Here is a 15,485-nt window from a genome sequence, read left to right as displayed (position 1 = left end):
CCATATCTAAAATACTGAAAATCCATTGGAAATAGTCATGAATAAAGACCTTATCAAACTACTGAATAGTATCATCCCGAGAATGATATCTAAAAATGAAGGACTCTGGTACAGACTAGCATCTGTAGCCAATATTTGCATTAGAAACTACCAGTATATTTGTACAAAGCATGTAATGTGCCAGTTCCATACTCTTTAAAAATATGACATCCTATAAACACTTACCTTGTGAACTGCACCTTCAGTGTGTTGACTCTAAGCAGTGACACTCAGAAATTATTTTTTTTAAAGATTTATTTATTTATTTGAAAGAGTTACACAGAGAGGAGAGGCAGAGAGAGGTCTTCCATCCGCTGGTTCACTCCCCAGTTGGCTGCAACGGCCGGAGCTGTGATGATCTGAAGCCAGGAGCCAGGAGCTTCTTCCTGGTATCCCACGCAAGTGCAGGGCCCAAGGACTTGGGCCATCTTCCACTGCCTTCCCAGGCCATAGCAGAGAGCTGGATCAGAAGTAGAGCAGCCAGGTCTTGAACTGGCGCCCATAATGGGATGCCGGCGCTTCAGGCCAGTGCCTTAACCCGCTGCGCCACAGTGCCAGCCTCTGAAATTATTTTTAAGGGGAGGATGTTGTGACACAGCAGGTTAAGCAGCTGTTTTGGATGCCCACATCTGGTATCAGAGGGATCAGCTCTGCTTCTGATCCAGCTTCCCACTAAATGCTCCTGGGAGGCAGCAGATGATGGTTCAAGTGCTTGGCCCCTGCCACCCATGTTGGGGACCCAGATGGAGTTCTGGGCTCTTGGCTTTGGCCTGGTCCAACAATGGCTGTTGCAGGTATATGGGGAGTGAACCAGCCAATGGAACATACCTCTCTCACAATCTGCCTTTCAAGTCAATGAAAATAAACAAACACTTAAAATGTTTTATAAAAAACAGTGCAGGGGACTGGTGTTGTGGCATGGCAGGTAAAACCTGCAAGGCCAGCATGCCATGTGGGCACTGGTTTGTATCCCAGCTGTTTCACTTCTGATTCAGCTCCCTACTAATGGCCTAGAAAAAGATGCAGCAGATGACCCAGGTGTTTGGGGCCCTGCCACCTACATGGCAGACCTGGAAGAAGCTCCTGGCTTCAACCTGGCTCATCCCTGGCAGCTCCACTATCTGGGAAGTGAACCAGCGGATGGAAATCTCTCTGTCTATCCCTCTTTCTCTTTCATTTTTTAAAATAAATTAGAAAAAAAGAAACCACAGATTCTATCTTTTTTTTTTTTTTTTTTTTTTTTTTTTTTTTTTTTTTTTTTTTTTTTACAGGCAGAGTGGACAGTGAGAGAGAGAGACAGAGAGAAAGATCTTCCTTTGCCATTGGTTCACCCTCCAATGGCCGCCGCGGCCGGCACACTGCGGCCGGCGCACCGCACTGATGCGATGGCAGGAGCCAGGTGCTTCTCCTGGTCTCCCATGCGGGTGCAGGGCCCAAGTACTTGGGCCATCCTCCACTGCACTCCCTGGCCACAGCAGAGAGCTGGCCTGGAAGAGGAGCAACCGGGACAGAATCCGGCGCCCCAACCAGGACTAGAACCCGGTGTGCTGGCGCCGCAAGGTGGAGGATTAGCCTAGTGAGCCGCGGTGCCGGCCCAGATTCTATCTTAAAGATTCAAAAACACCTGACTACTTGAGAAAATCTGGTGCTATTTCTTGATTTGTGAGGTTATGTAATTTGCTATACGAATTTTATTCATTTATAAATCCTTATTCACACATTAGATTATAAGGAATACTTTTTGGCATAGCAGATTTTGAGGATGTAGAGGTAGAAGGAACTTGGGCTACAGAGGAGGCGGAGGGAATGCAGATGGTGACGGGAAAACATGTCTCGGGCTTCAGGACCAAAGCTATGGCATAGAGAAGCGATGGATGGCGCTCAACTCACCTTTGCCATTTGAGCTTGAACCCCACTAGCCTTCAGGGCAGACACAGCTTTCTGAGCCGCTGCAGGACTGTCGAAGTCGACAAAACCGTAACCTGAAAGGTAAAACATGCTTGGTTTTTAAGCCACTCTTATGATGATGCAAAGAGTAAAAGTGTACTCTGCTTTGTTTCTGATCAGGCAACAGATATGGAAACGCCCTCACAGATCCCAGGCCTGAAGAGCTGTGATGCAGGGCTGGCTTCAGGCCCCGCCTCCCAGTGCTCTATCACCGGGAGGGAGGAGCCTCCCCCACAGGACGGGGTGGGGCAGCCTTTTGGTGGTCAGGATCTTCCAGGGTGTCCAGTAGTTACCAAAAAGAAATGACAACTGGCCAACGCGGGGGCTCATTAGGCTAATCCCCCGCCTGCGGTGCTGGCACCCCAGGTTCTAGTCCATGTCGGGGTGCCGGGTTCTAGTCCCGGTTGCTCCTCTTCCAGTCCAGCTCTCTGCTGTGGCCCAGGAAGGCAGTGGAGGATGGTCCAAGTGCTTGGGCCCTGCACCTGCATGGGAGACCAGGAGGAAGCACCTGGCTCTTGGCTTCGGATCGGCGCAGCGCGCAGGCCGGAACAGCCATTTGTGGGGTGAACCAACAGAAGGAAGACCTTTCTGTCTCTCTCACTGTCTGACTCTGCCCGTCAAAAAAAAAAAAAAAAAAAAAAAAAGGAAAAAGAAAAGAAATGACAACTAATTTGCCAACCAAGGTTAAAAAAAGGAAGGTGGCAGTGGGGATGAACTTCAGAGAAAAAGGATTTTTAACGAAGCAGAAATAGGGAACCGTCCTCCCAGCTTTACCCCGTCAGCAACAAAACACGTTCATGCTAGAGATCAACTCTACTTTTCAAATTAAAGTAAGTATAGCCATTAGATACTCAGAACACAAAATAATTTTCATACTAGGGCTCCGTTAAAAATATCATTTACCTAAAATGCAGCTCATCCCTGTCAAAATAAATGGAGTAATAGCCTCCAGTTACCCAAAACAGCTGGGTGATGGCCTAAAGTGTTAAAAAAAAAAGACATAATATAAAAAACACCACCTAAGAAAGGCCCTCATTCAAAACTTATTTGTCCACAGCTTTACAAACGTTTTCAATGAGCAGGTCTCTTTTGCTTTCCCAGATCACAACAGATCCAAAACAGGAAACTGGGGAAAGAAGGGGTAAGAGTAGGGCAGCTACACAATAAGCAGCGACAACTAGCGACAGGCCACAAAAACAAATGCATGAGAAGATGGGGGCTTGGTAGGAGCGCCAACAACCCCACAGTGTCTTGACAGATCACGTGAGCATCACTGGATGGGAACCGGCCATCACAGATTGTCTTAATGTGGTGACTCTGAAGTTACTGAGAAGGTTACATTACATTTGGTACACTGTTTAAAGAAACAGGGAATCAGGCAAAATACCAGAGTTCCTTGGAAGAAATTTCACACATTATTATAAAATTAATCTTAAGTGACAGATTTTGCAAAAGTAAAGCTCCATTTGGAGGTTGTGTAGAAAGGCCAGCCCTAGCATTGATTTCTAAATATTATGAAGAAATCACAACTTAGAAAGTGGTGCTGGTGTCAAAATAGACATATACCAACCAAGTCAAACAGAATGCTCAGGGACAGTCCAAGGTCAGTATTAGCACCAAAACTACTGCCTGGTAACAAAATAAGTTGTAATGCAATGCAATGGATGTAAAGCATCTATCCCTGCCAATTACAGGAACAGATGCTTTAGGAGAGATGACTGTTAAAGCTGACACACAAAGCAGCTCCTTTATATGACTTACAATTGGATTGAAATAAGGCTTAATTTGAATTAAACAACAGAAATGGCAGGTTGGAAAGAAAAAGGGACGGAGCTAATACAGGCTGAAACACAGTACGCTCTTCGGCTGCCAGGTTAGAAGTGAGGTTAAACATAATTTTGAATGTTATTAAGAAATGTGGTTAATGCTAACCCATAACACCCGATGGAGACACAGGTACATGAAAATACCTATTCTCTCCTATACACAATTTCAGCAGGTTACAAATGAACACCCACTGAATGATATTTTCCACTGATGGATTTTTAAGTTTTATGCACCAATTTTTCTATTTCCAATAAATTACCATGAAATCACATAGTTCTTTCTGATGCATATTTAATATTTGCCTCCAATTTTGCTATTGTCGATAAATTTCAATAAACATAGAAAGTCTCAATTTTGCTATTATGACTGTCCATTCGGGTAATGTTAGTATTCTTTCGTTACATGTAATTAAGAGAAGTCCACAAAGGTCACATTTTTGTTAACTGTTTACATTCTCTTTTTGCCTTTTCCAAAGTTTACCACACTCACTGTTTCTCTGCTGAAGGCAAATACAACAGCCAAGCATATGAGCTTGTGCTCTTTCCCTGTTCTCAATGCTACTTTGAAGTGAATAGAGTTTTATACAGTCCGAGTTAGGAGGGCTCTATGGTTCCATTACATCAATGTGTATAAAGATGTTTTCAAAGGTGGGGCTCACTGAACAACACGGCAGCTGTTCAGTGACACTCCTCGGGGGAGTTCTTCCAGGTCTCAGCACCAGTAACGGTGACAGTACCCGTGACTCCCTGGATGCTCCCCACACTGTGAGGACTGGATCATGGGAACAGCTCTGTTTTCTATTTTGGCTTTGGCCATTAGGAAACATGACCCCATTTTGTAAAAAAAACATGAAGTTTCTGGCTCTTCCTCTTATTGCTCTTGTTGGCCTGGCGTTTTTCTACCCATCAGCTGTATGTGTGCATTTTGATCTTTTTCACAATCAATCCTTTGTGAACTTTTTTTGGGACCATTGTTGCCATTTAAATATCTGTTGTTAGCTAAACTCTGATATAAAATTTAATTTTTTTTTGAACATTTAAATGTAATGGTTAAAGTTTGTGCTATTCAGGTGAATGTTTCCTTCAGGTAAATTTTGCCCAAAATAAAGGATCCAAAATAAGTTTTGAGATCTTTGATTTCCACATAAAAATTCTTGGATCAATCTAATCTCAAAAATTAATACACAAATGAGCACCATTTATACTCATTCTGTATAATCTCTTATGTTTTAATTCACCTGTTTTCATATGTGTTATCTATATGGCTACCTATCATGCGAAGCCCTGCACAGCTTCTATCACTGTCCCCACCCACAGAGGCAGGATCTGCCAAGGCCAGCTCTAAGGAAGGCTTTCCAGGAGACCTACCATACCTGAAATCTGTTCTTAATTATCCCCACCCTTATTGAATCTAGGGACCCTTTCCAAAGAGCTCTGGATCTGCACTGTGGAGATACGTTGATTTCACACTTGTTTACTTTCACTCCTGCCTTCTCTAGCACTCTGTGGAATTGGGGCTTCCTGGGAACAGGCTGCCAGTGGAGAAGAGTGGACAGCAGTGATGTTCAGTTTGGTGTGTGGCGGAGGATTCAACCAGGGAGGTCTCAAGGTGCCTCCCTCACTTAACTAGGGCAGCTCTGTTTTTCAGCAGGCTGAGCTGCCACGTAAGATTTCTCTTGGAGCAGGGAAGAAAAGGAGGGGAGGCAGGGTAAGGCTGAAACCACTTGTCTACTGTGATTTCTCCGTTTGAAGTTGATGCTCACTTCCTGTTTTATGGCTACAAGAGTCTATTTTTCGTCATAAAACCAAAAGGGGGTTTTTGTATGTCACTGGGCTCCCTGATCATTTATAAATATTAGGCAGGACTCACCTTGGCCACTATGGACGCATTTCAGCCCACCATCCGACTCTGCACTGTAACCCATTTCAAGTATTTATCGGATACTGTTCTATATACAGCACACGCTAGTCGCTGTCACAACGCAAAACTGCCCTAATGTGCCATGTTGACTAAACACGAGCTTAGATATCTGCCACTAGCTTCTTTAATCCCAGCACTCTGAAGAAGAGACAGAAATCCAAAGCACCACTTCAAGTCCAGATTAAAGGAAATAGCTGGCTTACAAGGAGAGGGCCTACCAGAGGGTTCCTTTATGTTCTTAGCCTTTTTCAGACTCTGTGCTAAGCCACTGCCCCGTCACCACTACTTGAAAACCTGGAGTCTAATTAATGAGGAGATTTGCCTTCTCTGCCTCTTCCTGTCAACCTTATTTCAATGCATGGGGTCAGTCCTTAGATTGAAAGTCAGCTGACTCCATTCTTCCCTTTCCTGGAAATCACGTGCCTATTGTGAAGATGCGAGATCATTAAAAGTCCGAACCACAGAGCAGCAGGGCTGCCTACTGTAGACGCCTCCTCTTCCCGCTCCTGGAGCTCGATGAGCTCATCCTAATTACATGGAAAACTGAAGGTCAGTGCATCAAATTAATGCAGCAGCATATTTCAAAGGGGCGCATGACCTCCCCTCCCTCATACAATTTGGTCAGTGAAAATGGTTCTCTCCTCCCCGCTGCCAATATTGTCAACAGATATTCAGTGGAGAACAATTGGGAGTATTGAAACATGTAATTAAGTACTGCTTAAAACGACTCTATTCTAATTAATAGAGCCAATTTGCACAATATGTAATCTTTTCAGTTCTTTAGTACAGTCCAGTGGTCTTCAGTAAGCAGCTCTAATCTCCTCAGGCTCAGGAAAGAAAGGCTATTTTCTAACTCTACTCCCCCTTTAAAAGCAGGGGCTAAATGCCAACCAGTATTTTCAATGTTAACTCTACTGGCGCCAAATCTGGAATCCTGGCAAACTGCTGGCTGCTGTGGGGTTTCCAGCCAAACTTTAACCAGGGACAAATGTAAACAATACCCTGATGTTGCACAAGACAGAAATGGGTGACATATAATAATATGAGGGCAGTTTTGAATCCAAAGATCAGGTTTAAAATTCCATCGGTTCTCTAAAGCTATGATTTAGCAAATAACCAGCCAAGAAAACATACCTTTGCATTTGTTCGTTGTTTTATCCAAAATTGCCTTCGTGGATACTATTTTCCCATATCTAAAAAAGAAAAATTTTCAAAAATTAGGAAGAAGAATTTATAAAAACACTCTTATTAATGTCTAAGTCCAAAGACTACACATACTTTTAAAACATCTACAAACTTTAAAGTACAAAATGTTCTTTGACTAAGAGGACAGGAAATGAAAATTCTGAAAGCTAAACTTAAAACAAAAACAGAATGGCTAGGTTTTCCCATTTGAATCTTTCCATTACATTTTGATGTTTAGCTTTGAAGAACATGTACTTACCTGACAACCTTGGGACAAAAACACGGACTATGAGCTGTGTAAAAACTATTTGCTTCTAATAACCCTATGTCTGGTAGTCAAGTTCAGAGCCAAGTGAGAGGCTACAGAATTACCAAAGGAAAGTACTGTGACCCACACAGCTTTTGTGACATCATAGCAGGGAGAAGCTGCCTGCAGCATGGTACTCTTTGCAGTTCTGAGAACAGCACTGCATGGCTCCTGGGCATCAGGGAAGGGTGGGTGTGCACGCACTCATGCACAGGTTGGACACAATGGTTTACAGCAGCTCTTTTTACTGATAACTTACGTAATTGTTGGTAAATATATTTATTAACACCATTTCTAGCTCAATAACCACCTAGTAATTAATGTGTATGCACATGCATGTAAAAGATGGACAACCAAGAATATAAATCAATCATTGATTCCACGAGGGTTTATATGCAAATGTGCTTAAATTCCTAATGTGCCATGGAAGACGGAGGGTGCGGAACGCAGAACATAACATTCAGCACACTCTTGTTAAAAATGAAATGACAGAATATATGTACTGAGCCCACACTCCCTCAGAGTGCAGATCTAGAGAAACAGCACTGTAATTATGCTTTTCGCCTAAAAATTGGGGGGTAGGGGGTGGGAAACCTTGGAAAAAGAATTTTTAAAATGTTTAAAAATCAGACTTTGGAAAATGCACGTAATTCCATATATTTGAGATTCAAGTTTCCTCATTTATACACGATAAATTCCAAAATTCGCCTTTCCTATATTTTAACCTTAAAAGTTCCGCATTTGCTCTACTTTAACTTTCTCATGATTGATTTTGAAGACTAGGAAGAGTCTTCAATGTCTGAGGAAGAGTAAGGGTGGCATTTTAAACTGTTGGGGATATTATGGATGTCAATTCTTCACACACTGAAACTAGCTGAAATGTATTTATCTAGAAGAAACAAATGGCTTGAGCCACCACTCTACTCCAGCTAATTTTACCCATTTTCACTCTGTGTAATCTTGTAATCAAATGATTACTAACTAGGCATGAAAGTAAAGATAAATTTAAGGTTCACATGACAATTATATCCAAGAGGCATAAAGCGACACAAACACCTTTGACTTCCTGTAGAGATTCTGAGTATTTATAACAACATTAACACATATCACTAAGCTCACCAAAAAACAAAATTTTTTTAATCCACAAATGAGAAAAAATAAGTGACATAAAGAACACCTTTCATTAACCACTTATCACCCTAGGTTGCATGTTGAAGACTCACCTGCTCTCCACTCTCTCATTTGCACAAGTTTTCAATTTGAGTATTTTTATATCACATCCCTGCCTCAGACCTTTTCAAAAGCAGGGAGGAAAGTTGGTAGGTCTCCAATTTAAGATAAGAGGATTGAAAATCACAGCGATTGAGACTCTGCCTGAGGTCTCAGAGTTCAGGGCCTTTTGAAAATCAAACAGAAGACTTTTAGGAGAGGATAAAGGCGCGGCCTTCTATTCTTCTGGTTCTGCTTTCAATATTCAATGAAGGGAAAGAAAAGACAGGGAGATTGGGAGAGGGCAAAGAGAAAAGGTTCTTGGCAGGACTGATAATCCATGCCACACTCTCTTCTGGATTTGACTCTGTTTTTACAATTATTGTTAGATAGAGAGCAAGCTCCCATATGTTGGTTCGCTCCCCAAATGCCCCTGACATCCAGAGCTGGGCCAGGACATAAGCCACAAGCCAGAAACTCAATCCTGATCTTCCGCAGGGGTGGCAAGGACCCAACTACTTGATCCATCACTGCTCATGCCCAAGGTGCACAATACCAGAAGCTGGAATAAGGAGCAGACTTGAAAGCAGGCACTCTGAAGTAGGATGAGGGCATACTAACTGGTGTATTAACTGGTATGCCAAATGCCTGCCATAGTTCTGGCTGTCTCTGAACTCTGCTACATCTGACCTTAGTCCTCACTTCCACATCTATGCCAAGGGCACCCCTCTCTCTGCCTCATGGGCCCAGCATTTCCTGATTTCATTCTACCTCTCAGCCCTCTTTTAAGGTTTTCTTTTTCCTCTTCACTGAGCACTTTGATTGAATTTGGTATTTGGTGCTCAACCTTTCCCTTCCATAGGTTATCCATACAGGGCAGTTATATGCAATGAATCTCTGATGACATCCATATCTCCTTTGGTTTTTTAAAATGCCACCAAAGCTTTGATGGCGCTCCTTTCTATTTAAATATCTTAATGTTTTCTTACGAAAGTTACACATCTAATTCAATATCACTCAACACCCCAAACACATCTTTCCCTGTCTTCTCCCCATATAATTTCCATATACCTTCTCTTCAATAGCATAGTCACACTCACAGGATTTTTCTTTTTCTTTTTGAAAAAGTTCTATTTGTTCTTTAAATTTCATAAATCATTCAGGGTTGTGGAATCTGGTGGTGACCTGCATGGATCCATCAAAAGAGGTGCAGTTGTTTGGGGACATGCCAAGAGCTCATATCCCCAGCCTTCTACCAACCTTGAGGTCCTTGAGACATCATCAACTCAGTCCAACTGCTTTTGAGTTTTATCTTTGATAGGCTTCTAATATTCATTCCTTCCCTTCACTGGGCCTGGCCTTATGCCAAAAGTACATAGTAGTTTCTGTCCCCTCTGGTCCTTCCAGGAGGACCTGTGTCTTTACTGCTTCACTTTGTCTTAAACACCATATTAAGAGTATCTGTCCATCTGTCCATTATGCCACTGTACCCATGCCTGAAGCTGAAGGACCTGTTCAAACGTTCTCTTTTCCATGAAACCATCCCTAATCTTCTCACCCATTTTATAAGAAATGAGGAAGGGGAATTCCATTTAGTGAGTTTCTACTTAAGTTCTAGGCACTGTGCCAGGCGCTTTGCACGTATAGTCTCATTTAGCTTCACAACAATTTTATGAGGGTAGGTGGTGTTATTTTCATTTTTGCACATGGGGAAACAAAAGCTCTTAGACGCTGTGAGTCCGAGACATTGTCTAAAGTCCCAAAGCTCAAAAAGGAATCATGTTTATGTTCTCACTGCAATTTATCAGTGAAATGATTTGAAAACAATGCTTTCTTTACATACTCAGAGTATGAACAGAGATCAAAATGATACTGAGATAGATTAATTTTTCAAGCCCATGCAATTTTTTTTGCACATAATAAACAAGCATGTCTGGGGCCAGTGTTGTGGTGCAGCAGGTTAAGCCACTGCTTATAACACGAGCATCTTATATCAGAGCACTGGTTCAAGTCTCTGTTGCTCCACTTCCAATCCAACTTCCTGCTGATGTGCCTGGGAAGGCATCAGAGATGGCCAGCGTACTTGGACCCCTGCCACCCACGAGGGAGGCTAAGGTGGAGTTCCTGGCTTCTGATTTCAGCATGGCCTAGACCTGGGCAGCCCTTACAGAAAATCAGCAATTAGTCTAACTCTGCTGTCAACCACCAATGCCTACAAGAGTAACAGATCTCTGAGTAAAAATTCATAAAGGAACCAGATTTTTATCTCCACCTCTTCCTACTTGCAGCTTCATTTGTTGCAGCCATTTGGGGAGTGAAGCATTGGATGGAAGATCTCTCTTTCCTCTCTGTGTCTCTACCTATCACTCTGCCTTTCAAATAAATACACACATAAATAAATAAACACATATTTAAAAAGAGAGAAACAAGTGTGTGGCTCATGGCTGAAAGAGGTTGGGGTAGAAGAGGAGATATTTCTGAAATTTTATTTTCCACTGTGGTTTCCATAATGACTTGTGGGTTAAGACTGACAGACCATGATATCAAAGAAAGTTAGAAAACAGGTCCCTGTCTGTCCATGGAGCTACTGCACATGATCTCTTGCAAAAAAGGGAGTCACGAAGTTGCTTCTCTGGAGTCACCTGAAGGGCTGAGGGCCTTCCCTTTTGGAAAGCATCTTCTCTGTGGGGCTGTGCACTCAGTTACACTGTTCACAGTACAAGAGGCTTAATTATGGGCCCAGAACCAGAAGATACGACATTAAATCATTCAGGCCTTGGTAAGTTGGCTCTCTGGCAACTGGCCACCTTACAATGGTAATGAAGTACACAGTAAGTAGTAGGTTTTTTGTTTGTTTGTTTTTATGATTTATTTATTTATTTCAGAGAGAGGAAGGGGGAAGAAAGAGAGAGAGAGAGAAAGAGAAAGGCACTCACATCCATTGGTCTACTCCCAAATTCCCTTAAGTGCAGGGACAGGACCAGGCTGAAACAGGGAACCTGGAACTCCTGCAAGACCTCAGTGTTTGAGCCTCATCACCTGCTGCCTCTCAGGGTACACATTAATAGGAAGCTGGGTCAGGAGCAGAGCCAGGACTCAAATCCAGGCCTTTGAGATGGGATACAGGCAACCTAACTGGCATCTTAACCACTATGCCCAATGCCCTCTGTGGATAAGCTGTTCTGGTGGCATGACAGAAGGGCCAGGAAAGACTGAGATCTTGATTATGAGACAGAGCCATCTACCAAATGGTCCCTTGAGGAAGGGGGGAGGGGTGGCAGGGTTCAGAGTGGTAACCAACTCTCTCATTTTCCCTGTAGAAAGATTTACTAAAGGGTGAGGGGCAGCCCTAACAGATACTTAGCATTCAGTCTAATTCCACAATAACCACCAATGCCTACCAATGCCTCTGCGTAAAAATTCATAAAGCAACCAGATTGTTACCACTCCTTTTCCTATTTGGAGCTTGCTTCAAACAACCAAGGAACAGGGACACCGAGGGACTGAGAGAGAAATAGCTCTCATTACCAGCAGAATCCACTCTGCAACAACACCAGGGAGATGCATGCCCAAGCAAGCAAGCTCTAGCACTTTATGGAAAAAAACTGGGACCATGAAGGTTCTGTGGGTTCTGTTCACCTTGAAAGTAATAAGGCTCAGGCCACACCCTGGCCACAAAGACTACAATATTCTTTGCTAAGGGTACTTAATCCACTCCAGAGGAAGCTCTGACTGTAAAAGGATAAAGAGTAATTAAGAGCCTACATTATGGAATAATTAGAATTTCAAAGAGAGGATAACAAGTAAAAATTCACATTTAAACTTAGCAGCCTAAGCGCACTTGGCTGATAATTGGGCTTAGAATCTATTAAAACTCCCTTAGTTTGTACCACAGTGTTATGTGTTTCTCCCCCAACTCCATTTATACCCCCTCTTTGATCTGATGTAGTAATAAATTGAAGTAAACTTTAGTTTACATTGAGTACATATAGATTAATTTTCTCCTCAGCTCCTGTTACTTAGTCCCTCTTAAATTCTACCTTTTTGTTAATTTACCTAAATTAAAAAAAGAAACATATGCTTACTGTAATTTGAAAACACATCAAAGTAGTTAAAGAATTAAAATCACTTGAAGTCCTGGATATGAACATTGGTGCACATTGGTCTGTCCAATGTATGTGTGCATGCACACACATGCACATTCTTCTCTACTAGGGAATGTGCAGTTTTTGGACATTCCCAGTTGCAAACCAAGGAGAGTGGAGTCTGCTCCCACCATCACCAATAGATGGCGATCATGGTTGATGAGTTACTTTGAGTAGAGGTCATTTCAGCTGTAAATTCATTTAAGGTACCATGGGGTCATTTGCAGTATTTGTATTACTTTGAGATATTTTATGAACATTATTACACCTGGAAAAGCAGCGTTTATGCAGCTTGAAAAACAACATATTTCTAATGTAAACAAAAATGATACCATGAGTTTGAAAAAGGGCTGGATATTGCTCATGCACATAGGATGCTTTGTGTTTGTTTTAACAGTTGACTGCTCTGGAAGGACAAACAGAGACCCATGCATCCTGTGAGAGATGTGCCTGTGCAAATAGAAAATCAGCAAGAAGGAGGGACAGGGGGTTGAAATAAGAAAAGCAAAAACAAAGAAAGAGCAAAACATGAACACCTGAAAGCTTATGACAAAGTGAGTTAATTGAGAGGAATAATAAAAGTAACAGCTTACATAGCTTTTATTCTATGCCAGGCACTGTTCTTTACATGATTCAGGACAATTATTTTAATTTTCACAACAGCCTTTTCTTTAGTAGGTGGAACAGTATTCTACTCTGTAGATGTGGAGCATAAGGGGCCTCCTCCAGGTCACACAGCTAATAAGAAACAAAGATGGCAGGAAGTTTGTTCTGGAGTTTAAAGACCAAGCATGTTGAGTGTTGCAGAAACTTAGGTCAACCACACCAGATTTTTCCATAAGCTCAAAGCAGTCCCCACTTTGAATGTGCACAGCTCCAAAGGAGTAAAGCATAAACTTGGGGACAGTTAATTTCGCTAAGACTTGACATTGGCCCACCCTTGAACATCTGTATCAGTGAGGAGAAAACATGATTGGCTTTAAAAAAAAAAAAAAAAGGAGGAGCTCATGTTTCTATTTGGTAGGAATGAATTTGGAGACTAGAAGCCCAAATCCCTTTAGTAATTTTAGAGATGTTAGGAGAAAAAAAAATTATATATACCCATATACACCCCTCATATATACACACAAAACTATATACACAGTTTTCTAATTAGTCTTTTTTGGTTCTTTGTTTTTCCAGTGATCTATTAGAAGGAGGCTGTTTCCTAAAATTTGCTTTAGCTCTTCTGACAGTGACTGGACTGGGGATAGAAAACAAAAATCTAAACTACAACTCTTTAGCTAAAAGAAGACTGTTGGAGAATAAAGCCTAGAACAGAAAGAATGAATCATTTGTCCGTGTTCTTCCAAATCCCCACTACCTTGAGCAGTTCAGCTTGTTATATTTTCTTTCTTTACTCGATATAGGAAGTGGGAAGCATTTGAAGATGAGTTATGAGACATGTGAAAATTTTAAACAAGACAATATCAAACAGATTTTGGTAAGACTACTTTTTGCGCTCTGGTGATTTTCAATGTTCCTATAAACCTCTTCCAATCCAAATATATTGGGAGCATACAATTTTTTTTTTTTTCTCAATTCTTCTCATTAGCTAACTGCCCCTTGTGTTTTATCAGTAATGCAGGCTGCCTGTGTGTATAGATTGCTGGGATATGGAGACAAGAAAGCTATACCTTCTGCAGCTGGAATTGAAACTGGGGTTTAAAGGAAGAGAACGTGCGGCATGAAAAGTCATTGCAAGCCTAAAGGTCAGAACTAACTGAAAACCCGGTGCTGATGGTGAGTGGATCACACAAAAGATATACACAGTCAAATCCATGTCTACAGTACCTTTTACCAAACACGACTGATGACAAATACTTCAGATCCACACAAGGGGTTCAATCTTCTGGGGGCAAAGGGCTATAAAAATATGAGGACCTGTGTGATGGAAGTGGCACAAAGGAGGAAGATGAAGTTGAGCTAGGAAGATTTCTGGGAAAACAGAAATGCAAGCTGCAAACATATGTGGGAGTAATGGAAATGAAATCTGAAATGATTTGGAGGGTGCCAAGTTGAGGGTGGGGGTTGGGAGCAGAACAAAGCTGGAGGTTTTCAGTGTAGAAGGAAATAATGAAAGCAAGACTTTAGGAAGATTAATAAAAACCTTTTGCAGGATTAGCACAGAGGTGCCACTTTTTTTTCTTTTTATACCCAAATAATAACCCATGTTCAAGAAATTAAAATGCAGAGATGATGAGAACTGGGAGCAGAACAGAAAGGTTCCGAAGGGTGGAAGGGACCCAAGGCGCAGGACTTCTGGAAAGAGCCTTAAATGCACAAAGTGACATCTGAGAAAGATAATTCACGGTATCCGTGCTATGCATAGCCGACGGCTCACTCTGGGAACTCTAAGATGGAGAAAAAGATCCAAGGAGCTCCCTGAGTGAGTTGTCTTGCAGCTCCAGGTACAGACCAGAGCTGCAGATGAGAGGTGATAAGATGACTTAGCAGCCGCTCCAAGCATCTCCTGTGGTCTCACCTTTACCTCACATGAGCTGATGGGACAGGCATCTACAGGGCGTTTGTGACCACCTACTGTTTTTTTTTTTTTTTTAAGAGAAAATATACACATCTACATCCCTGATTTTTCACATCTAAATTTTAAGATAAATGTATCCTTTCACTGTACCAGTGAACTCAGTCATTTACGCACAGATTTGGGAACTAATAAACGTTTCTCTACTAAGTGCAGAGCCATTCCTGCTAATCAGCCTCACCAGCGTTCCTGGGTGAAACCGGGGAATGCATTACATATGCTAGACAAAGGAAGGAAGTGATGTTGTTTGTTACACGTATGCCTGGAACAAAAAATTCAGGTAGAATGAACACTGAAACAACCTCATTAAGAATGGCTAATACAT

General features: G+C 42.0%; 1 protein-coding gene across 16 annotated transcripts in view; it reads right to left on the bottom strand.

Annotated features, from left to right (window-relative positions):
* The window catches only part of RBMS1 (RNA binding motif single stranded interacting protein 1), a 239,176-nt gene that overhangs the window by 44,337 nt on the left and 179,354 nt on the right, over positions 1-15,485 (bottom strand). For all 16 annotated transcript variants that reach the window (XM_070070773.2, XM_070070770.2, XM_051849537.3 and 13 more), the window contains exons 3-4: positions 6,868-6,926; positions 1,930-2,021 (exon numbers count right to left, since the gene is read on the bottom strand). In XM_070070773.2, the coding sequence (XP_069926874.1) occupies positions 1,930-2,021; positions 6,868-6,926 (151 nt within the window). The remainder of the gene's footprint in view (positions 1-1,929; positions 2,022-6,867; positions 6,927-15,485) is intronic.

Source organism: Oryctolagus cuniculus, chromosome 3, assembly GCF_051225735.1.
Source record: "Oryctolagus cuniculus isolate XC-2025 breed Fujian yellow rabbit chromosome 3, ASM5122573v1, whole genome shotgun sequence".
NCBI classification, from domain to species: Eukaryota; Metazoa; Chordata; class Mammalia; order Lagomorpha; family Leporidae; genus Oryctolagus; species Oryctolagus cuniculus.
The sequence above is the reverse complement of the archived record's forward strand: the minus strand, read 5'-3'. Positions and strand labels throughout refer to the sequence as shown.